The sequence below is a fragment of the Solanum lycopersicum genome, chromosome 2, assembly GCF_036512215.1.
Source record: "Solanum lycopersicum chromosome 2, SLM_r2.1".
NCBI lineage: Eukaryota > Viridiplantae > Streptophyta > Magnoliopsida > Solanales > Solanaceae > Solanum > Solanum lycopersicum.
This window is the reverse complement of record NC_090801.1, coordinates 46,956,071-46,981,675: the sequence shown is the minus strand read 5'-3', so window position 1 is coordinate 46,981,675 and position 25,605 is coordinate 46,956,071. Positions and strand designations below refer to the sequence as shown.

The 25,605-nt window shown below is 34.3% G+C and overlaps 3 protein-coding genes across 11 annotated transcripts; 2 read left to right on the top strand and 1 right to left on the bottom strand.

The window, feature by feature from the left end:
- Window positions 1–1,199: 1,199 nt before the first annotated feature.
- Window positions 1,200–4,053, top strand: LOC138342098 (serine/threonine-protein phosphatase 7 long form homolog). The gene is made up of 5 exons (XM_069294285.1): window positions 1,200–2,206; window positions 2,305–2,484; window positions 2,602–3,027; window positions 3,108–3,635; window positions 3,737–4,053. Exons 1-5 carry the CDS (start codon window positions 1,415–1,417, stop codon window positions 3,944–3,946), a joined length of 2,136 nt encoding a protein of 711 aa, XP_069150386.1. The 5' UTR covers window positions 1,200–1,414; the 3' UTR covers window positions 3,947–4,053.
- Window positions 4,054–4,894: 841 nt separating this feature from the next.
- LOC138342097 (uncharacterized) lies at window positions 4,895–6,997 on the bottom strand. The gene is made up of 2 exons (XM_069294284.1): window positions 6,727–6,997; window positions 4,895–6,639 (listed from the first exon to the last, which is right to left on the bottom strand). The coding sequence occupies exons 1-2, from the start codon at window positions 6,995–6,997 to the stop codon at window positions 4,895–4,897; spliced, it is 2,016 nt and encodes a 671-aa protein (XP_069150385.1).
- Window positions 6,998–8,772: 1,775 nt separating this feature from the next.
- Window positions 8,773–25,073, top strand: LOC101260285 (uncharacterized). Of its 9 annotated transcripts, none has more exons than XM_069293313.1 (15): window positions 8,773–8,978; window positions 10,280–10,404; window positions 10,921–11,085; window positions 11,231–11,361; window positions 11,516–11,660; window positions 11,788–12,035; window positions 14,269–14,393; window positions 21,036–21,079; window positions 22,281–22,412; window positions 22,768–22,845; window positions 23,321–23,403; window positions 23,485–23,607; window positions 24,103–24,163; window positions 24,260–24,439; window positions 24,813–25,073. In XM_069293313.1, exons 1-14 carry the CDS (start codon window positions 8,882–8,884, stop codon window positions 24,425–24,427), a joined length of 1,725 nt encoding a protein of 574 aa, XP_069149414.1. In that variant the 5' UTR covers window positions 8,773–8,881; the 3' UTR covers window positions 24,428–24,439; window positions 24,813–25,073. The 9 variants fall into 9 exon arrangements, with proteins under 9 accessions (XP_069149414.1, XP_004231622.2, XP_004231621.2 ...); XM_004231574.5 differs by having other exon boundaries at window positions 24,800–25,073; XM_026029212.2 differs by having other exon boundaries at window positions 8,777–8,978; window positions 11,228–11,361.
- The last annotated feature ends 532 nt before the right edge of the window (window positions 25,074–25,605 follow it).

Genomic DNA, 25,605 nt, shown 5'->3' with positions numbered 1-25,605 from the left:
ATTATTTTTTCTAATATACTCTCTACCAAACAATCCTAAAATTTTTAGGTATTAATAATGCGAGTCCGAAACTCAAAGGGTAAAAAATATTAACAAAAATTCCAAAACGGTATATAAAATTTTATATAAACCAAAACGGTAAAATCGCTGCCGACGCAGCGATTTACTTCGACTGAAAAAGTAAAATCGCTGCTGAGGCAGCGATTTTGCCAAAAATTTTTTTTTTAATAAAAAAATGAAATCGCTGCCCAAGCAGCGATTTCAAAATGTTTCTTCTTACAAATCGCTGCCAGGGCAGCGATTTAACATTATTTTTTAATTTTTTTTTTTTTTTTTAAAATAAGGTATATCGCTGCTCTGGCAGCGATTTACGAAAAAAATTTTCTTTAAAATCGCTGCCAGTGCAGCGATTTATAAAAAAAAAAAAAAAAATTTCCAATATAAATCGCTGCCTTAGCAGCGATTTATAAAAAAAAAAAAATTTTTTGATATAAATCGCTGCTAGAGCAGCGATTTACAAAAATAAAAAAAAATTTTTTATGTAAATCGCTGCTCTAGCAGCGATTTATATCAAAATTTTTTTTTTTTTTTTATAAATCGCTGCTTAGGCAGCGATTTATTTAAAAAAAAAAAATTTTTGTTATTAAATCGCTGAGCAATTTTTTAAATAAAAAAAAATTTAAAAAATGTTAACTTATGTATATAATTTATAAGAAAATATACATTATTTTTAAAAAATTAAAAATAACTAAATATATTTTCTTTCTTAAAAAAAAGATATTATATTAAATTTAAATTTAAATAATATTTGAATTCAAATAATTAATTTTTTTAAATAAAAAATTAAATGAAAAAAATTATTTAATTTTTTTTAAAACAAAATTATATACTTTTATATATATATATATATATATATATATATATATATATATATATATATATATATATATATATATATATATATAAAGTGAAAAGGATCACATGACAATAGTAAAATTTTTTGTTTTTATTGTATAATTTGAAGAAAATTTTCACAAGTTAAAGTGGATGACATCACAATAGTAAACCTTTGTTTTTATTGTAAGTTTTAAAAAAAATATTCACATGTAAATAGTACATCATACTTTGAATTCTATAAATTGGTACTTCAATTTTTCATACTTTGAATTCTATAAATTGGTAGTTCAATCTTCCAATCCAATCTACTTTCAATCTTCCACAATCTTAAAATTCTTGTTATTCTTCAAATTTTCTAAAGTTTTTAAAAGCATTTTCCTTATAAGGTGAGTTTAAATTTATTTTATTTTTAATTTATTTTAATTAATTTTATACTTTTATATGATATTGTTGATATATTCAATCGTTTGATACTTATATTAATGTTAATTTTTATTTTTATTTTTTGTGTATAGATATGGATCCATCAAATTTATACGTACATCCTGGTCCAGTAGAGCATGATGTATTAAAAATTCAAGTTCATCATCGTTCCGAAGGAATTTGGAATGGTAGCATAAAAGAAGAGAGATGTTGCTTATATACGCGTCGTGGTGATATTGAATTTTGGCAACATTTAAAATATCATCCATTACATTCTCGCATCCTTCAATATTTTGAAAATTGTAGATTTAAAGGAATTCTTGATGTTGGATGTGTGCCGTATGACTCCGGATTAATTTCTGCTTTAATTGAAAGGTGGCGTCCGGAAACTCATACTTTTCACATGCGAACTGGCGAGGCTACCATAACTTTACAAGATATTGAAATTTTATTCGGAATGGTAGTAGATGGTAGTCCTATAATTTTAAATAAAGCTGATTCTTTAGGGATTATAGGTAGACAAGAAATGATTTTTCAATTAACAGGATGGTTACCCGATACTAGTTGTTTTTCTGGTGTTAGTAGATTGTCAACATATAAATTGATTGAGTATATCGAAGGTTTGGAAGTTATTAACGATAACTCAACTGAGCATGAAGTTCAACAAAGATTTAGATTATATTTATTATGGTTATGTGGTGGATCAATATTTCCGGATAAATCTAATAATAAGATTAATTTGGACATTTTGATTGACATGAGAAATTTAGATTTAATGTCAACTCAAGCATGGGGATCGGCCGCATTATCATATTTGTATAATTGTTTATGCCGTGCGTCAATGAAAAAATCAAATGAAGTTTGTGGATTTCTCTCTTTAGTGCAGGTATACATATTTTTTTGATTAAATATTTTTTATATACTAGTAATATGCACTTTTAAATTTAAGTGCATTATAAGTAATGGTGAATTTATTTATTGTAGATTTGGGCATGGGAAAGAATTATTCCCCTGCAACCATTGCCAAAGCCTCTAAGAACCAATCAATTTGAGGCTTTAACTGCACTTGCACGTAAATGGACGCGACGTAGAAATCATCAAAATGAGGCACGAACTGTAATCGGTGTGATTAGGGATGTACTTGATAATTTAACTGATGAACAGGTATTTAATATTATTAGTATCTTATACTTTTCATATTTTATTTTATTTTAAATAAGAATATATTTTTTTCTGCCAATGTTGTTTTTATAATTATCTTACTTAATTATTTTTTTATAGTTTATTTGGCAGCCTTATTCGGAAGATGTTATTAATGGATTGCCTGAGTGGTGTCGATCAGGACAACGTGTCTGGATGGCACAGGTGCCACTGATTTATGGAATTTATCGTGAGTGGCACATGGTTGATCGTGTTGTGAGACAGTTCGGTTATTTACAACATATTCCTGGACCGTGTACCCAATTTTCCGAATATCATTTTAAACGTGATAAACGATCAAAAATAAAACAAGAAGATATAGATGTATTTAACTATACACAATATTTATGGGAACAACGTCAAAATCGTATATTTCGACCTCCATTTGTAAGTGATCAAACAGATTACTTCCGTTGGTACATGAGGCATACCCGCATGGTCATTGGAAATCCACAACATGTTGTACAAAAAGGGTATCAACACATGGCAGGAAGACATGAGGCATTAGTATGTATATTACATAAATTTCAAATTATTATGTCAATCTTTAATAATTTTTTTTATTAATATTTGTTTATTCATTATAGGCTAGAGGTCATGAAATGCAGTATCGTCGAGCTCGGATGATTGAAAATGATGAAAATCAATCTAATGAAATGAGACAATATGCAGCGGAAGTCGCTCGTATTTCAATGGAGTCAATGAATGCGGCCTTTCAGGGAACGCGATTGAGCTTTGATCATGATTACAATCCTCCCACTCAATACGATGAACCACCACCAGTACAAGTATCTCGCCGATCACGACAAACAACACCGAGAGAGGGTGCTCGTCGAGGTAGAAGGACCACTAGTGAAACAGCTGATTTTTCTGCAGGGCCCTCTAACACTAATGTGGCGACTCCCGAGCCTTATTATCCCACATTTGATTTTTCTGTAGGGCCCTCTAACACTAATCCGAATTTTTCTAGTCAGCAAACAGTTGGTTTTGTAACTCCGCAGGTTCCAATATCTGGGTTTGCACAATTTAGTGGTTCTCAATATGGTTTTCAACATGGTATGCGTGAATTTCCGATACATAATTCTCCATTTGGTGGAAGATTGAATTTTTCGAATGTAAGTATAATTATTTTCATACAATTTTTTTAACTTTTTATAATTTTTTTTTATTTTTATTGCATGTTTATTTGATTATATTATGTTATATTGTATTATAGGTAACTGCGTTTGATGATTCAAGATTTAATGCTGGGGCTTCACAAAATTTAGTTCTTAATAGACAAAATCCACCTCGGAGAACATCTAGGCTACACAAATCAACTAGATGTGGAACAGGCAGTCACTATCAAAATGAGGAAGATTTTGAAAATGAAGATGAAAATGAAGATGAGAATGAAGATGTAGAAGATTCGGATTCAGAAGAATAATTTTTTTTATGCACCTTTATTCTAAAAGGCTGAAGATTCGAATTTTGAAATATGTAAATTTTGTTGTTTCGTGCAAGTTTGAACAAAGTAATGAGATTATGTTTGAACAAGTTTGCTGGATTTACTTTTCTTTTTGTAATAGGTCAAATCAATACTTTTTATATTATGTCAAATCAATACTTTTTATATTAGGTCAAATCATTATTTTTTAATAGAGTTCAAATCAGTAATATAATAATAATGTAAAGATATTATACGTACAATATTTAAAATGCACAAGACAAATTAAATTCATGTTAACAAATAAATATAAAAGATATATCATATGTCAAATCAATACTTTTTGTCAACATTTTTGTATGTTTGAACAAGTTTGCAGGATTTACTTTTTTTTATCTCAAATCAATACTTTTTGTCAACATTTTTGTATGTTTGAACAAGTTTGCAGGATTCACTTTTTTTTATCATAAGTCAAATCAATACTTTTTATGTTAAGTCAAATCAATACTTTTTATATTAGGTAAAATCATTATTTTTTACGTACAATATTTAAAATGCGGAAGACAAATTAAATTCATGTCAACAAATAAATATAAAAGATATATCATATGTCAAATCAATACTTTTTGTCAACATTTTTGTATGTTTGAACAAGTTTGCAGGATTTACTTTTTTTTATCTCAAATCAATACTTTTTGTCAACATTTTTGTATGTTTGAACAAGTTTGCAGGATTCACTTTTTTTTTATCATAAGTCAAATCAATACTTTTTATGTTAAGTCAAATCAATACTTTTTATATTAGGTAAAATCATTATTTTTTACGTACAATATTTAAAATGCGGAAGACAAATTAAATTCATGTCAACAAATAAATATAAAAGATATATCATAATATTAATAACAAGATAATAAAAACACATTAACCTTAAAAACATATACAAAATATTTAAAATCGAGTAGGACATCGTGCCTTTGTGTGACCTGTCTCCTTACAAACACTACATTTTCTAGTCATGCGAGCCGGAGCTATATCCATATCATTCTTAAGTCGGCTTCTTCCTTGCGTACCACTTGTCCGCAAATATTCAGTATTTGCAATTAAATTAAAAGGAGCTGGTGGCCAATACATTTCATCACCCACTGGATTAAATGTCTCACTGTATGTTCGTTTGTAATATTTTGCACTGTAGAATTTACTTACATAAGATTTTGGCTCGATTCCGCGAAGTCCACAAAATTTGATGGCATGCGAACAAGGCATATGATAGTTTCTCCATTTTCCACAAGAACATTTCTTACCTTTTGCAGTAACCTTGTGGACATTTCCACCTTTACCATCATGAGCAAAAGTAAGAATTTCAAAAACTCCATCACCTGTGTTGTAAGTCATCATATCTGTGTGCCCTTGAGCTCTTTGATAATAATCATTAAATTTTTTATCTATCGCAAGTGGCCATGGCATATTACTTTGAAGTAATGCAATTGCAAGATTGTTTCTTTCGACAAAACGATCAACGAGAGCTTTGAACGTCATTCGAACCATGGCAGTCACAGGAAGCCCCCGAGCTTTTTTCAATAAACCATTATATGACTCAGACACATTTGTCGTCATGGCACCCCATCTACGACCACCATCCTTATACATCGTCCATTTTTCCAAAGGAAATTCATTTAACCATTCATATGCTGCAGGAGACAATGTTTTGATTTGTTGCATCCGTTGCATAAACTTTTTCTCCTGATGCTCAGTAGCAGCCAACCACATTAGATTTTCGAGTTCACTATTTACAAATTTTTTATTAAAATTTGCTTTTAAGTGTCGAACACAAAATCTATGATATGTGTTGGGTGGACTCAACCAATCATAAGATTGAACGCACTGCAAGATTCCTTGATGACGATCAGAAATAAGACCAATTCCTTGTCGTTCACAAACTACATGTGTCCATAATAACTTGAGAAACCATGACCAAGACTCAAAACTCTCACGTGCAACTAAAGCATATGCAAGTGGAAAAATATTTCCATTCGCATCAATTCCAACCGCAATTAACAATTTGATATCATACAAACCATAAAGATGTGTGCCGTCGATAGAAATGACCGGCCTACAACTTTTGAAACCATCAATGCTCTGTTTAAAAGCCCAAAAAAGAAATTTAAAAATTTGCTCACCTTGCATTGTTGTAGAATGATGCTCCCACTCAATAATAGTGCCTGGATTGAATAATTGTAGTGCAGCCATGTATCGAGGTAATGCCTTAAATGAACTTTCAAAATCACCATAAACCATTCGAAATGCTTTTCTTCGACCTTTTTGTGCTTTTCTGTAACTAGGAGTATAGTGATGTTTTCCTTTGATAATTTCACGGATCATCTTAATATTTATGTCCGGATTTTGCATAACATATGGTATTAATGAAGTGGCAATCATGTTATCATTCAAATTGAAATGATCCTCCTTATAGTTATCTGTAAGACAAGTATGCGGTTCAATCATTTTTCCTGTCTTCCACATACCGCTTGAAATCTCTCTAAACCGAATCATCCAATCACACCCTAACTCATGACGCTTGCAAATAACTTTCCAACTTTTACTTTTGGATTGATCACAAAGAAATTCTTTTTTAATAGCAAGACTATATGCTCTTACTGCATATTTCATTTGCATCTTATTCATAAATAACATACCTAGTTGCATATACAAATTAAATTAATCAACATGCAATAAATAAATAAATAAACAACTATAAAATATTTAGTTTTCAACAATCGAACCTGACTGGATATGTTTAGGATTGTTTGAATTCCAAAGTGCCGTTCGAATGGAACCGTCATCTCTCGTGTACATAAAATCTTCTGCATTTTCGTCAGTGTGATCTAAGTATGGAATCGCTGTAGAATGATAATTAATACTTTGATCTTCAATGGATGCATTAGGTGCATTATCCACATTATCATCATCGCCGTCATACATATCATCACTGTCTGTTAATTCATGCTCGGAAGGTTCATCATTGTGCAACTCACCAACTCGTTCATCACCCATAACATTGTTATTTACAATTTGTGTACAATAACTCACTGCATTTTGAATTTGATCATACCTATAAAAATAATAATATAAATATATTACATATAAGAAAAATAATTTTTAAGAAATAAGAAAACATTACTTTATTTACCTATTAGTTGAATCCGATGAGAAACAATTCAAATGACTGAAATTTTGGCTAGACTCTCCCATAATATTCAAATGTTTTTACCTAAAATTGTTGGTAGATTGGAAGATTGAAAGTAATATGAATATGAAGGATAAGTTCCAATTTATAGAATTGAAAGTCTCATGTACTATTTACATGTGAACTTCTTCAACTATTTACGATAAAAAAATAAATTTTACTATTGTCATGTGATCCTTTTCACTTTATATATATATATATATATATATATATATATATATATATATATATATATATATATATATATATATATATATATATATATATATAAATATAAAAGTATATAATTTTGTTTTAAAAAAAAATTAAATAATTTTTCTCATTTAATTTTAAATTAATTATTTGAATTCAAATATTATTTAAATTTAAATTCAATATAATATTTTTTTTTAGAAAGAAAATATATTTACTTATTTTTAATTTTTTTAAAATAATGTATATTTTCTTATAAATTATACATAAGTTAACATTTTTAAAATTTTTTTTTATTTAAAAAATTGCTCAGCGATTTAATAACAAAATTTTTTTTTTTAAAATAAATCGCTGCCTAAGCAGCGATTTATAAAAAAAGCAGCGATTTACATAAAATTTTTTTTTTTTATTTTTGTAAATAGCAGCGATTTATATCAAAAAAATTTTTTTTTTTTATAAATCGCTGCTAAGGCAGCGATTTATATTGCAAATTTTTTTTTTTTTTTTATAAATCGCTGCACTGGCAGCGATTTTAAAGAAAAAAAAATTTTTCTTCGTAAATCGCTGCCAGAGCAGCGATATACCTTATTTTTTAAAAAAAAAAAGAAAATTAAAAAATAATGTTAAATCGCTGCCCTGGCAGCGATTTGTAAGAAGAAACATTTTGAAATCGCTGCTTGAGCAGCGATTTGATTTTTTTATTAAAAAATTTTTTTTTGGCAAAATCGCTGCCTCAGCAGCGATTTTACTTTTTCAGTCGAAGTAAATCGCTGCGTCGGCAGCGATTTTACCGTTTTGGTTTATATAAAATTTTATATACCGTTTTGGAATTTTTGTTAATATTTTTTACCCTTTGAGTTTCGGACTCTTAATAATGCAAAGAGATTGATGCATGCATTAGCATTTTTAAAAACACAATTACTCCTCGAAATTCCTTTTACATTTGTCACCATAATTGCAGAGGAATAGGATATTCTTGTAATAATTTTTTTATACAATATATGTTAACACACCAAATCGAATAATGAATAAAAATATTTTTTTTAAATTTAAACTAATGTAAGCATAATTAATATAACATTACTAATACACTCTTTTAAAAATAATTTTAATACACTCTACCAAACAACTCTATACATTGTTACTAAAATCTATTTTATACCAATTAACATAGTTACTTCAAGTCCATTTCTCATGCGATAATTACATTAACAATTTTTTCATGTATTCATCAAGTAGGAGAAATATAATATTTCCTTTTTTTTTTTCAACTTCTCAAATTTTATTCAACTTATTTATTTGTCAAAAAATATTACTCATTTATCTTGCAATTTCGTAATTTCATAATAATATATATGTATATTTTGTTTACTTGGACAAAATACCCCCACGGAAAATGGAAAGGAGGCCGACTGAACCGCTGAGAATTTTCTTGTATTTATATACAGAGTCGCCAGAAGTAAAAGCTCTTCTATTCCCTCGGAGATTGCGCTTCAATTATGGCATCAATAAGGCGCCTTGCCAGAGCTCTTCACTCTCATTACAGAACCCTAGCTTCTCCTTCACTTCATCAATCTACTAACCTTCCGCACAATGGTATGCTCTTTGAATTCTGCTTGCGCATTTTGTTCACATATAGGCTGTAGTTTGGATTAATCTGCTTGAATTAGTTTTAGCTGATCCGTTACCACAATTTTGCGGAATCTGGGTGAGTACACATGTGACCCATGCATTTGGGACGGACTCTCTTTAATTACTCCATAGGCTTAACTGTTAACTACCCAGTTCCTCTGTTTTTTTAAATTTATTGATAATAAGAACTGCCTGATTACTTATTGGAAGTTAAGTTTGATAAGCTATGACTCTGTAAATTGTGTATATTCAAGTAGAGTGTGGTAGATTGTGATAGCTGTAATCCTGTTGAATTTTGATCCTAAACCCTAAACCCTAACCTAAGGTTGTTAGGGATGGGGCATTTCAAATATGATTCTAGTGATTATCTCTTTCCTCTCATTGTTCTTCATGCTAAAAGCAAAGAACATGGACATGTAAAGATGATTGGTTAGTGGTTGTAAGTATGGATGTAAGAACATCACATTTGAACCCAAGATGGTTACATGGGCAAGTGTGAAATTCAATAGGTTGATCAAAATTGAATCTGAAGGAAGGAGGAAAATAAGAAAAATTCCTATGGACCTAATGATGCAAAGAGATGCTTTAAAACTATTTTGCATGGTCATACTACAACTCTTATGGATAATGAGATAGGACTAGCATGTCCAGTGGCAATTCACGAATGTGACATAACTGAGGTAACCACCTTCGAGTTGGGCTCATCATATGTTTTGTACCTTCTTTCTGATGAATTTTAGCTTGTAATTCGCAATTACATTAGCATCATTTTGTACTATGCTGACCGTGAGATACTGGAAATTATGATAGACCTTAAGTGAAGTGTCAAGAATGGAGAACACTATAACTACAAGAGGTGTAGTTAGTATAAGGATAAGTGTGAAATTTGGAAAATCTCTAGTTTTAGAAAATCCCTATCTGTCTTAAAAGATATATTGAGTATTGCAACGAAGTGAACCCAATTAGAATGGAATGGACATGGAGAATTCATATCCCCGAACTCAACTAGTTTGCAATGAGGTGTAGTTATAATTATAGTAAGTAGCTACTTGGCCTACATCTTAGGTCTGCAGAGCATTGCTTGGGAATATTTATATTATTATTTGTACTGCAAATCTTTTCTACTTTCTTTGTTGAGTGGTCAGAGTTTACTGTAATCTCTTTATTCAGGAAGAAATGGAATATAGTGAGGCTTGGGGAAATCTCCGATCTGTTTTAAAGTGCTACCGAGATCTGCAGATTTTGAAAAAGAATTTGTGTTACAGGAATTTTTGGGTGTAAACAACGTACATATTTTTCAAGATCAGTACCTTCAACTACTTTTCCTGCCATTTTAGCTGGACTGCTTGGAGTTGGAGTCCTGAATGTAGCTTATGCAGATTCTGATGAGGTCAGCATGTGTTATTGATGTTAATTTTTGTCCATAGGTGCTTATATTTCCGGGAAGGGGAGCCTTGGAGCTATGGTAAAGTTGTCTCCACGTGACCTATAGCTCACGCGTTTGAGCTGTGGAAGCAGCCACTAATGCAAGCATTAGGATAGGTCCTTGGGGTGCAGCACTTACCAGACCCTGCTAACGCTGTATGCTTTGTGCACTGGGATGCCCTTTTAGGTGTTTATATTGTCATGACGTGTCACTCTGTATTTATTATTAATCAAGCGTACCTCTCAAATGTCATGTAAGCTTACATAGGTACACATGATAATCCTTTTTAATGCTGGAAATGTGCTAGTTACTAATAAGATATTTGGTGTTCTAAGTTGACAAAATAATAAAAATTTGAGAACCAGTACTGATTTAATTAATGCTGGAAATGTGCTAGTTACTAATAAGATATTTGGTGTTCTAAGTGACAAAATAATAAAAATTTGAGAACCAGTACTGATTTAACGTGCTCTTCTATAGGCTGGTGCGGAAGTTCCGCCTTTTGATTCCCTTCCAATTCCAAGCTACAATCCCCTTGAAGAAACAGCAAAAAGGGAGAGACTCAGATTGGAAAACTTGCTCAAGAGCAAAGGAGTGAAGTATGGTTCTTACCCTCGTTTTACTGTTGCCGTAAAGGGTCAAAAGGTTTTTCTCTTGCTTTTCCTTCTAGATGGTAGAAGCTTAAGTTTTGTTTGCTTTGAGCTGTTGGCACTTTCTTTAAAAGCTCTAACTTTACTTTATTAGAGGAATAGATTGATTGAGGAATATGTTTGGGTTTTCATTCTAGCAGGTCACTATCAAGTTCCAAATTCCTCCTACATGTGAAATTCCGCTACTAATTGCAACCCTTGTTTCACGACTCGGAGTAAAACTTGAAGATCCTAATGCAGCATCAAATATGTTGTTACGAGCTTGGGACAGGTTAGTTGAGCACTGCTTTGACGATGTCTGATTATTTTGCACCAATATTATAGTTCATGTCATTTGGAAAATTTAACATGTGTTCATAGCCTATCTTGTTTGCTTCTGTTATTGATGTCCATAGTCTCCTTAAAGTTTTTTCTGTCCATTGCAGTGGGGTTGCCTGGAAACTGGCACTTAGCCGCCCCCAAATGAAAAATGGAACTGCAGGGGAGCAAGCTGGAGGAAGGGATACAAATCCTATTGACGAAGATTTATGCATTCTCATATTTCGTCCACTCATTAACGCCGACAAAGCTGTACATTTCCTGTAACTTTTGAACCATCATTTTGTTGGAATCACTTGATTAATGTGCTTCCTTTGGCTTGCAAACTACAACCCACCAAATATTGGAAAATAATGAGAGTTTCTGCAATTATGGGCAGGAAATTGAGTTTATGAAGCCCGTGACCTTTACTGATGAGGAGCTTGATGCTTTGGCATATGTGCTACAATTTGCAGGACAACAAAAATCATTGGACTTAAGATCAAAAGGAGTTCCTTCTGCAGATAAAACAGTTACTACTCTAGAGTCTATGGGAGTAAAAATCTTTGGCATTAATGTGTCCACTAGTGGTAATCCAAATGCTAATATTGCCTGGGAAAATATTGCTGGATATAATCAACAGAAACGGTAACTGGCTCTGCTTTGAATCATCACATCTGTGCATTTTCTACAAACCCTGCTTCAAGAAAAAGCAATTATCTTGTTCTCCATTAACCTAATTTTAAACTGGAGATAAAATATGGGAATTTGGATTAGTCTTTCTTTTCCTGAAAGGTAGATAATATGTATTATGTAGACAATTGAGATGCGTCTTGCTATATAGCTTTATGGTTGGTTGGGGTGAAAAGATGAAGGGTGAGACGGAAGTAAGTAAAAGGGGAAAATTTGTTTCGTTTTCTGAAGAAGTTGGAAGAATTGATGTAAAAAAAGAGCACTAACAAAATGTTACACCCAAAAGATTACACTAAGAGAAGAGAGGAAAAAATGACTGCTTATACAAACAATTTTATGAACTGTAGGAGTGTTTCAGCTTTATTTACCCATTCAAATCTTCAGCAGAAAGATACCAGCATAATGCACTCAAATTTTACTTTCATTTCAGAGGTCTGTTCATCTTCAAACATATTATGTTTTGTTCTTACCATAGAAAACACCAACTGCAAGCAGGAATTGTATCCAAAAGTCTCCTTTTAACTTCTTGTTCAAACTTCTTTGTTGAAGCACAAAAGAAAACAGTTTCCAAATTTTAGAGGTGACGGGACAATGCAACGACAACTGATTACTGGATTCAGCTTCTTCTCCACACAAATGAAATTTGTTGACCAACTGTATACCACTTCTTTGTAAATTATCTTGTGTCAGACATTTCAATACCAGTCACATATAGCACAACCTGAAATGAAGAAAGTGAACTGAAAAAATCTGAGATTCTCTACATTTTCTGGTCATGGAGTTCTCCTGAACCTAATGTTTTTTTTTTGAAACTGGTAATGTTTCTCCTGAACCTAATGTTCAACTGGTTATTTCCCAGCTTTGTGCTAAAGCCTAACATGAGGTTGGCAATCTGTGAGATTGTAGATGAAGGGAATTCTTTGAGAGGGGAATGACCTAGCCAGTTGTCTTCCAGAAGGAGATTCTTCTTCCTTTTCCTAATTTAAAACCAAAACTCTGGGAGAAGCTAGGCCTTAGTGCTCTGATGCTTTTCCATACTCAATTCCTTGTGGTTTTTCCATGTGTTCCAAAAGAGAAATATTGTTATTTCCCTTGATTGATGAGGGAAAGACCATTTAGGTGGCAGTTGTCCATGGAACTCTTTATGATCTTTGCAATTTTTCTTCTAGAAGTTCTTCAAAACAGTCTTTCTGATGAAGTGGTTTCACGGTGTTTTTTCTAGAAAAGGTCTTCTTCCACCCACAATCAATAAAAATATTCAATTAAACTATGACTATCCAAAACATTTTCTCTTTGCACAAACGTTTCTCCTACATACTTTTCCACAAAATTCCCAGAAGCTGTCCGTACGGCTACTTAATTTCCCCTGCCTTAAGACCTTGTCATAACCCGTTTTTTTTGATGAGTAGCAACATGATCCAAAATAATGAATAGGAATTAAAACTCATGGGATAGAACATCTTAAATGATGAGGCTAGAATGCTTGCACAATCTTCAACTCAAGTAATAGCCAAACATTAGATGGATTTTCATGTAGACCATTGGTGATGATCCCAAGTTCGTTATATCAAAATACTCATAACGTGATTATCAAGCTTACTTTTTCTTTCTTTAAGTTGTAATTAACTTTGAGATATGTGTTCCTAAATCTAGAGCAGGAATTGTTTCTCTATCATGTTTGAGGCTGTATCAATCTAGATATTGTTGCCTAGATCATTTACTTCACCCTGAAACCATTTATGGTACTGCACATGCATTGTTTGTTAGGATTGATTGGATGACCAATTAATGAAAAATTTGTAGTAACTTGAGTGTAGTGTAGTTTTTTCATTATAGTATATTTGAAATCATGCAAGAGTCCAATTGACATTGACTTCAACAATAGTATACACACCAACAAGGGTTGTGGTGGAGTGGTAAATACTCCTTCATTCTTAACCAAGAGGTCTCAAGTTTGAGTCCCCTCGGATACAGAGTTGTCCTTGTTAGGGAGTGCTTTACCCCCAATGTGGGACTTTCCGGCGGGAATTCAGATTTTGTCGGTCTCCAATATGGGTAACGGACATCGGGTGGGAAACTTAAAATTTTAAAAAATAATAGTATATACTTTATAGGTACAACTTTACTGGTGAATGGTATATCTTCACTGTCTTGAAGTGATCATTGTCTTTGATTTTCTAATGTCTAGGGAAATCGAAGATACAATACTGCTAGCTTTGCAAAGTCCTGAAGTATATGATGATATTGCTCGTGGGACTCGATGTAAATTTGAGACGAACCGGCCTCGGGCAGTCTTATTTGAAGGTCCACCAGGTTTGACCCCCCTATGCCTGAATGTTGAAGGCTTATTTCTATTCAGTGTGGAATCACTCATTCAAAGTCATATATTGTGCCGATGCTCTTGTATATATATTTGTATTTATGTAATCTACCTGTTGTAATTATGATGCTCAAATTTTACTTGTTCGTTATATTTACTTGATGCTTCTGATCATGCTAAACGTATCTTTGTGTACTACTGTTGTTTAATTTTCTCTGTTTTAATTCAATTTACTTGGGATGCCATATTTGAGTTCCGATGTTTTTATCCTCGTTATTAAATTTCTTGAAATCTAACTATGTAGCCTATTGATGCATACAGGAGGATAGAAAGATAAGAGAGATCTATTGAGCCTTCTAAAAACTTTCTTTTCTAGTCTGCTTTGTCTGTTATTTTAAATTGAAGCAAAGAAGGATGGTTATGCTAAGTTGTTGGAGAGAAAGACGAGGAGGAAGTGTATAAGGTGATGAAGGAGGCAAAGTTAGCGTTTACGGCGACAAAAATGGCAAGCTTTCGGATGTTAGTACGTTGAACAGGGACAAAGGGAAAGATAAGAAGTTGTATATGCTCGTTAAGGCGAGAGAGAGAGAGGGGGTCGAGTCCCGGAGGCTTGATCTAGTGGCGTGCATCAAAGACGGAGAAGGCAAAGTGTTGCTTGAAGAGACACACATTAGTTGAATATGGTGCATACTTCCATACACCGTTGAACGAAGAAGGGACAAAACCATTGTGCTAGGTGATTTGGAGCACTTCGTAAAGATGTTGGGATTTTCGCTACTGTAGGTGTATTAAGATTGAGGAAGTTAAGGGTACTATTCGTAAGATGAGTAGAGGAAGAGCAACCAGACCAAATGAGATTTTGATGGAGTTTTGGAAGAGCATAGAGAGGAAAAGTGGGGAGTCGCTTGGCTGTTTAGGTTGTTTAATGTTTTTGTAAGACGACAAAAATGCTCAAAGAATGGAGGTGGAGTACAATGATTCCGTTGTACAAGAACAAAGGTGATATCCAAAACAAAAATAATTACAGGGTTATCAAACTGGAACGACACTTTGAAAGTTTAGGAGAAAGACTATTAGGATTCCTAGAGAATAATCAATTCACAGGAAAATCTAAATCAATTGACTTCGACTTCCCCTTGCCTTTGTTCAAAATCCTAGATCGATCTATTTTTATTTATAACTTCAGTTCTTCAAAAGGAAACTGAAACCTTAGAGTTCAATGGAAAGGAGAACTTTGATCTGTTGCTTTTTCTTTTTTTTGAAATATGGCTTAATGATTTATTCCTAAAACCCCTTTAAATAGGAGTCTTATACATCAATAGGAAATCTAATTAACCTAAATTCTGTTCCAAAATAATAACTATAACTTAATCTAATTCTTATGAAACTATGAAACATAAATCCTATTCTAGAATAATAAATAAAACTATTAAAATATAATTAAATACTTAATTTAATGGCTTTCAACTCATCCACAACAGAGACAGGAAAGGGTATATCCATTTCCGAGAACCAACTCAGATTTATGTCGAGGCGATCAACAAGAGAAGTCATTTATCTTGGAAGGAGAATGGTGGTGAAATATAGAGAAAGGAAGAGGGACTTACATACGAAGGAAGAGAAACTTACATATGGTGTTCATTAACATTAGAAAGCATACAACAAAGTCCTTAGTGAAGTCCTTTAGGGATACGTGAAGGCTAGAGGTCTATCGGTGGCTTATATTAGGGAGATGAAGGAGATGTAAGATGGTGCCAAAAGTTGGGTAAGGACAATAGGATGGGACTTAGAGCACCTCCCAATTGAGATGGAGTTGCATTAGGGATCAACGCTTAGCCCGTTCTATTTGCCTTTGTGATAGATGAGTTGACGTGGCATATTTAGGTGAGGTGTCATGGTGTATATTATCTGTAGATGACATAGTGCTAATTAATGAGACTTGCGACAAAGTTAATGTTAGGTTGGAGGAGCGGAGACAAATTATGGAGTTTAATTGGTTCAGGTTGAAAAGGACTAAAACAATATTTGGAGTGCAAGTTCAAATATGCAATACTTGAGGCATGCGTGGAAGTAAGGGATACACTAGCTAACCCAAAGAGAAAATTTTTAGTATCTTGGATTTTTCATTCAAGAAAATGGAGAGATTGACGATGATGTCACACATTGTAGTGGTGCAGGGTGGATGAAATGGAGGCTTGCCTCTAGAGACTCATGTTCAAAAGATGCAAGTTATGAAAATGAGGATGCTGAGATGTATGTGTGAGCATACAAGGAGAGATAATTCAGGACAAGGTGGGAATGACTTTCGTGGTGGACAAGATGAGGGAAACAAGGTTGAGATGGTTTGGCATATGAAAATGAGATACACAGATGTCCTAGTGAAGAAGTGGGATATAGTGGGTACGAATTACGAAGAGAGGTAGAGGTAGGCCAAAGAAGTATCAGGTAGATGATTAGACAAAGCATTACACAACTTTAGCTTACCGAAGACATGACCTTAGATAGGGGTATGGAGGTTGTGGATTATGGTAGAAGGTTAGTAGGTAGTGGAGTGTTGTCTTGCTTCTCAATGGGATTAGGCTTGATTGTGTTATATAATTCTGTGTAGTGACTTTTTCTTTCTGTAATTTTGGTCTTCACTACTCGATCGAAAAATGATAGATTCAATTGATAAGTAAATAGAAAATAAAAATTAGATACAACAGAATGGATACAACAAGATATAATCAAATTGAACTCGGAATTTGGGGTTAATTTCAAAGGATGTGAGGAGAGGGCGAAGGAATTATTGATGAAAATTGACAGTAATAAGCGAGAAAGTAAGGGGAAACAGAGTGAACAACCTACATACAAGAAGAAAGGGCAATTGGAACTAAAGAACCTGCAACTAGATTCTAAGTTTCACAGAAATGGCTCTAGAAGTAAAGGGGGATATTTGTCCATCATGAATCAATGAATTTAAACATTGTTTCCTGGAACGTGAGGGGACTGCATTGTGGGAAGAAAAGGTGTATGATCAGGAATATGTTAAGTATCTGGAAAGCAGATGTTGTGTGTTTTCAAGAAACAAAACTGGAGGGAGATTGCAAACATAGTTAAAGAAATTTGGGGTAGTAGATGGGCAAAAACCAGGATTTTAAATGCAACCTAACAGGAGTTTACGCCCCAAAGTTGAAAAGGAAGAAACTTGGTGGGAAGTGGGGGCAGCTAGAGGTCTATTTACAGGTCCTTGGGTCTTATGCGAGGATTTGAATACAGTGAGATATCCCTCTGAGAAGTTCAAGCTGTCTACTCTGCAGAGAATTGTCTCTGATCATTCCGCATTGATGCTGCAATGTGGAGAATGGGGGTCAACCAAGTCATATTTCAAGTTTGAAAATTGGTGGCTGACTACAGAAGGTTTCAATGACAGAGTAAAGGGATGGTTGGGGTCTTTTCATTTCCAAGGAGAACCAGATTTTGTACCGGTAGCAAAGCTGAGGGCATTGAAAGAAAAGTTGAAAGAGTGGAGTAAGACCAGTCAGGGAAAAATCTGAAACAACGAAAGCAACTTGTACTCAATCAATTGGCAGAAACTGAAATGATACAGGATCAAAGAACTTTGGAGGAAGGGGAGATAGTTTCCATATTAACTCTTACTACTGAGTTGGAAGAAATAGTCAAAAATGAAGAAACAGCATGGAGACAGAGATCTAGGGCAGTTTGGCTCAGGCAGGGGACAAGAACACCAATTTCTTCCACAAGGTAGCAAATTCACACAGAAAAGTCATCACTATTGATAAAATCAAAGTCATGGAAGAGTTACTAACTGAACCTGCTGAAATTCAAAGAGAGATCACTGAGTACTATGAGAATCTATACTCTGAAACTGAGGATTGGAGGCCAGAATTGGAAATGAGGGAGTGTCCTATGATTGATGAAAATGACAACAACCAACTGATGGCCCCTTTTGAAGCTCAAGAAATTATAGAATGCATCAAAGCATGTGCGGGGGATAAAGCCCCAGGACCGGATGGCTTTTCAATGACTTTTTTTAGACAGTGTTGGGATATCATCAAAAAGGAATTGGTTGCAGCAGTTCAAAACTTCTATGTGAAGGAGTGTTTGGGAAGAGTATAAATGCTAAGTTACCAGTTTCAAAAAAAAGGAAGTATAAACGCTACTTTTTGTGACTTTGATACCTAAGGAGATAGGGGCAGAAGAACTTAATGACTTCAGACCAATAAGTTGAGTGGGGGGAGTTTACAAGATAATTGCAAAACTTTTAGATGAAAGACTAAAGAAGGTGATGTGTAAGCTTGTGAACAAGCAACAAATGGCCTTTATCAAGAGCAGGCAGATCATGGATGTAGTGTTGATAGCCAATGAATGTGTTGATTCCAGGAAAAAGGACAAACAACCCGGGATCCTATGCCAGCTGGATATCCAAAAGGCATATGATCACCTGAATTGGAACTTTTTGATGAAGATGATGCAGGGGATGGGTTTTGGTCAAAGATGGTTAAAGTGGATCAGACATTGCATAAGGTCAGTGAAATTCTCTATTCTGATCAATAGAAACCCATGTGGTTTTTTCCCATCAACCAGGGGTTTGAGACAAGGGGACCTTTTATCTCCTTTTCTTTTTATCTTGGCTATGGAAGGGTTGAGCAACCTATTCCAGACTGCAAGAGCAAATGGTTGGATCAGAGGTTTCCAAGTGGGGGAGAATTCAAGAAACAATCTAGAGATCACTCACCTACAGTATGCAGATGACACTTTAGTATTCTGTGGAGCTGTAAGGAAGCAAATGCTAATTTTGAGAGTCATTTTAAATATTTTTGAGGCTGTGTCAGGTTTGCACATAAACTGGAACAAGAGTTCCATTTATCCTGTAAACACAGTACCAAATATTGAGGACTTAGCTTACAAGCTTGGAGGAAAAGTAGGTGAACTACCAACAACCTACTTGGGAATGCCTTTGGGGGTCTAAGAGCAAATCAAGTGGAACATGGAGTGGTGTAATTGAAAAGTGCGAAAGGAAGCTCGTGAATTGGAAGTGTCAATATCTATCCTTAGGTGGCAGACTAACTCTAGTCAACAGTGTCCTGGATGCCTTGCCATCATACATGATGTCTATATTTCCCTATACCAGCCAAAGTAACCAAGAGGTTAGATGCAATTAGGAGGAACTTTCTATGGGAAGGCAGTGAAGATAGAAGAAGTATCATTTGGTCAAATGGGAGGAGTTGCTAGTTAGCAAGAGAGGGGGTGGACTCAACATCATAGATCTGAGTGTGCAGAATAAGAGCTTGATGATGAAATGGTTGTGAAAATTTGCCTCACCAGAAGCATCTCTATGGAAGGAAGTAGTAACAACAAAATATGGCATGGAAGACAAGTGGATGACAGAAGGGGTGACCAGCCCTTATGATTGTAGTGTGTGGAGATCAATCAGGAACTTATGGCTACTGGTCAAAGATACTAATCTAACAGAAGAGCAAGATAGACTGATATGGGAAGGAGAAAGGAAGGGAGAGTTCACTGTAAGATCTGCATATCGAGAACTAAGACCCATTGAAGAGCAACAAGCAGGATGGCCTTGGAGGATGATCTGGAGAACAAAATCCCATACAAGGTGAATTCTTTTACATGGCTTTTGGCAAAGGAGGAAGTCTTAACACATGAAAACTTGAACAAGAGGAAACACAACCTTTGCTCTAGATGTTATTTATGCGAAGAACAGGTGGAGACAGTCAACCATCTCTTTTTACACTGCAAATGGACAGATCAATTATGGCAGATGTTCATTCACAAAAGGAAGATCAAGTGGACAAAACCAGGGAGAATCACACAAGTTCTAAAATGCTGGAACAGTGATGGAAATGCAGGAAAAGAGGAGGAGAGATGGAGGATTGTCCCAGCATGCATCTAGTGGACAATTTGGAATGAAAGGAATCAAAGATGTTTTGAAGGAAAGAACAACAATATTGAGAAGATAAAGATAAACTGCCTAGGTCTATTATTTTTGGTGTAAGCAAGTAGTAATAGAAAATTCTGAAGATGTATTCAATGTTATTTACTGGCTGTAACTAGAAGATATTAGGGCTGATGTAAGTAAAAATTTTTGGAGGGGAACTACACTTTGATGTAGTATACCTGTGGATATATAGAAGCAAATGTTACCTTTCTCAAAAAAAAAAAGTAAAAAAAATAATGCAAATGCAAGAGGTGATGAAAGTGGGTGGTATGGAATTGGTGTGGGTACGGTAAAGGGTAGGGGTAAACAGGAGTAAGGTTTGGAGTAAACTATCTAGATTTACTAATTTCAAGCAAAAAAGACAGATTCAGTTTGCATATTATATGTTTATTTCAAATCAAATGCTTTTCTTGAGGGAGTACTGAAGTTGTTAATATTGTCTAGTACTTGTAGCTAGAAGAGATACATAATGTGTGCTACCTTCAGGACTAAAATTGTTGCATGGCCTCATGTCCTGTCTCTTGACTATTTATTTCTGATTTGCTTGGGCCCTTGTGCAAAAAAAAGAAATGAATATTTTATTTCATTTAGGAGATTCGGAGGGTGGTTTTGTTCCTGTACTATCCACCTCTGCAGACGAGTTAATAATGCTTGTTGAGCTGTGTACTTTTTTCAGGAACTGGAAAGACATCTTGTGCACGTGTTATAGCTAATCAAGCGGTATGCCAGTTCTCTCTTTTATAGCTTTCATGATTCATCCCAACATTTTGTTGGTTTGTCCTATTGTTTTTTTGGTCATCCTTTATATGCAGGCTAATCATAAAGAGCACAATGACTCTATAATTATATGATGCATATTGGTCTTCGATCACTATTTTCTTTCTGAAGATGTTATAACTAAGAACCCTTAATTCACAAGAAATTACTGATTTTATGTCCTGATCTGAAATCGTTTGTCTTCTACAATAAACCTATCTTATGAAGTGAACCAAGCACATAATACAGATATTGTAAATAAGTATCAGAATAAGCATGGATTGCTCATCGAAAAAGAAGTATATAGAATAAGCAAGGATCCAGTTTGTGGAAAGAAAATGCAAGCTTATGCATCAGGCCATTGAATAAATGTCAATTAATAAAACAAAAAGAAGCTCGGTTCTATGACTGGAGATAAACTAGTGCTGCAGATATCACTTTCCTGAAACCCAAGTCCAATCTTTTGATCCTATCAAACTTTGCTCTACTGTGGACCACAAATATCATCTCCATCCATTTATCCCAAAAAGTATCCATAAAAGCTCATCTACATCAAAGGAGGTCATATTTTACTCCATATACATTTCACTTTAAAATGCAAGTGTTTGACCATCTGTACAGAGTGAATATTTAAGTAATTAAAGGATTCATAATCGATTTTACCGTTGCTTGCAAGTATTTGTAGAGTGCAACCAGGATGAATGTAAGAGCTTGGATATAGACAGAGATTTGTAGGGAAATTGGTTGAGACCTTAGTGGGGTCACGGAAGCATGCCAGTTTGTAGGAAGTTAGTACTTGTATTATTTTATGTCTACTTGATAAGGTCCAATCTTTATTACATTCAGGAAAAGTTTTGAGTTCACTTGCATCCCTGAATCTTGACGGTGCATATCTAAATGAAACTTCAGTGGTGTGAATGTCCCTTACCTGGTCTGATGTCCTTTATGTGCTTCAATTAAGATATTCACCCACCCATTCCAAAAGCAGGAAATCTTGTAACCGTACAGACAATGTGGCGTTTTGGCAAGGTTCATCGGTGTTTAGGAGTTTTTACGTTAGTCTATTCGAAGTATTATTTTCCACTTTGCCCTGTGCTGCAGCAGTAGTTTTGACGTATTTTGCAATATTATGATTGGTTGATGAGCTTATCTACTGCTATTGCAGGGTGTCCCATTGTTATATGTGCCTTTGGAAATTATTATGTCAAAGTATTATGGTGAAAGTGAACGTTTGTTAGGGAAGGTGTTCTCACTTGCCAATGATATCCCAGATGGTGCTATAGTTTTCCTTGATGAGGTAATCCTTGATGACTGCAGTGACATAATTCTTCTTTTTCAGTTCTCTATACCTATCAAAATTGTCTTTCAACAAATCCACCATCCTTGTATCACTTTTTTCTGATGACTGTGGTATCCGGGCCAACTCTCCTGCACCTTGACTAATTCCACGGGATACCTGCCACCTCCCACTAGCAACAAGTGTTAGATAACTTTGTCCACCAATGCTACAGATGGGATGAAATCACCTAGTGTTTTGTCTTTGCTGGGATTTAGACCTGAGTCCTCATGGCTCTCAACCCATTTCATTAACCACTAGGCCACATCCTTTGATGATATCCTTCTATCACTGTTTTGAACCACACATATGGCAGGTTGATTCTTTTGCTACTGCTCGTGATGGCGAAACACATGAAGCAACACGCAGACTTTTATCAGTGCTATTACGACAGGTACTGTTGGAAATCCTAAATTTTTTAATCACTAGCATTAATATATGTGAATTTGAAACAATGTTCAGACATAGTCTAGTACCCTTTGGGAATCTTTTAGTATATCGTAATTTCCTCAAGAAAATTTTATGTACAGTATTGTATAATTAATAATACATCGGGGTTGTTACTCGAGCCGCTCTGTGGAAACAATTGCATCTCCTAGCTTTATTATGGTATATATTTAACTCTAATTCTCCCTGTATTGTTAAAGACTCGTTGGGAAAGATAAAAGGCAAGATTAACCCTTCCACACGCAGGAAGCAAGCAATAACTTCTCAGAGGTTTTCTTGGAGGATTTGGCTTGAAAAAATTATGCTTATTTTGGTTTTATATTCATTTAGAAAGTGTATCTACTTCTACTATTTATATATATGATGAGTGATGACATTAGCAGTATTCATATGGTGGCTTATTAAAAATTTACTTGGTGCAGATTGATGGATTTGAGCAGGAGAAGAAAGTAGTGGTAGTGGCTGCTACTAATAGAAAGCAAGACCTTGATCCTGCTTTAATTAGGTAAATGAGGTTTTAGATGTCCAAATGATACCTTCTGAAACTTTGGCTCTCCCTGATTCATCATTTTCCTGTTGATTCCAGCCGATTTGATTCCATGATTACATTCCCCCTACCTGATCAACAGACTCGTCAGGAAATAGCTGCACAGTATGCAAAGCATTTGACAGACTCTGAATTATCTGAATTTGCAAGAGCCACGGAAGGGTTAGCATTTATTGTTAAACTGACTCTTAAACAAATTAAAGTGCTTAATTTTTGGTATCCTCAACTTCAGCAGATGAGTTGGGGGATGTGATTGAGAGCTATTGTGGTTTTCCAGTTTTAGATGTTTTTATTAGTTAATATTTTCCCTATTATTTGGTACTTCTATTTTCTCACTTGGTATCCATGTAATAGATAGTACTTCTCTGTCCACAATTTGTGTCATACTTCTACTTTTTGTCTGTGCACAAAAGAATGTCTTACTTCCTTATTTAGAAACAATTTAGTTTTAAACTTTCTATCTTAAACTTAAATGAGATGATTTATGCCCACATAAATGTCTATGGCTTGCTTTAGACAATGAGTTTTATAAGTCTCTTTTTTTAAAAAAGAATAAATAAATATGTGCCTAGTCAAATATTGTTACATAAATGGGGACAGAGAATACTCGTTAACATGTGAGAGTTATGCTGACCACTCTTGCGTTACTAACTACAGATTGTCTGGGCGGGACATGAGGGATGTGTGTCAGCAAGCGGAACGACATTGGGCATCAAAGGTGTGACTTATATATTTAAACTAGATTTGTTCTGCTTCTTCTCTTGACAGGATATTGACACCCCCTTTTTACTCTCTCTCTGTCTGGATGTTACAGATCATTCGTGGTCAAGCTCCTAAACATGAAGGTAGTGGTGGCTCGCTTCCCCCTCTCCAAGATTACATTGAAAGTTCAAGGAACAGGCAAAGAGCTCTGTTTGATATTGAAATTCAGAAGCGAAGCATGAATCCCACTGCAAAGAAGCCTCTGTTTGATTTTGCATAATATCATCATTGGGTATGTCATCTCTTGTAGTACATATAAAATCTATACTCACATCTGTCGTGATTAGTCACCATTGGGTACGATACATTTATTCAGACCATGTTTTACCTATATGCCATTTGTGTATGATGTCTGCAATAAAACGATTTGTTCAGTACCATATCCCATAATTTGTTCATTGGTCTATATTTTTGTCATTGGTGTTGAACCAGTTTTTATATAGGAAATTAGCGCTGAATTGACCTGAAGTTTTTAGTTGAAGTAGTTCTTGTTCATTTTATTCGGAAGTTAGCTTTGATTGCAAAGACACACACTTCTTTTTCTTTCTAAAGTTGATGTTTGCGTTGGCTTTCTGAATTGACGAATGAGCAGATTCTCGTCTCAGGAAGCCAGAACTCCCGCGGAAAACATTAACAGAAGTTGGCTGCGTAGCATGAAGACCATATACAGATGGGTGTAAGTAAGTGGTAGGTAATTGTGGAATCAATATCATTATTCTCAAATCATATCATGCAGTCAAATCCCAAAAACAGTAGGGAGATAGCGTCAAAAGTAACAGATATCCAAAAACAGTATTATTCAGACACTGTTAAGAAAAATAAATGGTCTACAAGAGAAATAAATGTTGCAATTGTTCAACAAAAAAGGTTACTAGCTTGTTATTTCAAATTTGACAATAAGAAATCAAAATGAACTACTAGCAAAAAGCATGGTCGAATGCCTCCCGAAGGAAATTCCAGATGCCTCCCTATCAGAGATTTGATGGTGGGTAAGCAAGCACTGAAAGCACAATATGATTTGAGGGTACAATCACTTCCTCCAAACAAAACAAGAGACCACATTGCAAGAGGGAAGTGGTTATGGAAATCCCACCAGCAGAGGCGTATCTAGGATTTCGGCTAGATGGGTGCACAATTATAAAAAAATGTATTTTAAATATAAATTTGATCGATTTGAGTTTTAGGTTCTTAATATGAACATAAAATTTTAAAAATTATAGGTCCAAAATATATAGCACTACTAGTTCTAAAATTTTAATACACGCGTTTGATTTGATTATACAAAAATTATAGTGCTAGTTTCTTAAGGGATTTTCAATGTAACACGCTTGAAAATTTTGATAGATTAAAAGAAAAAAACAAAAACTAAATTAGTTGAAACGAATATATGATTCATAA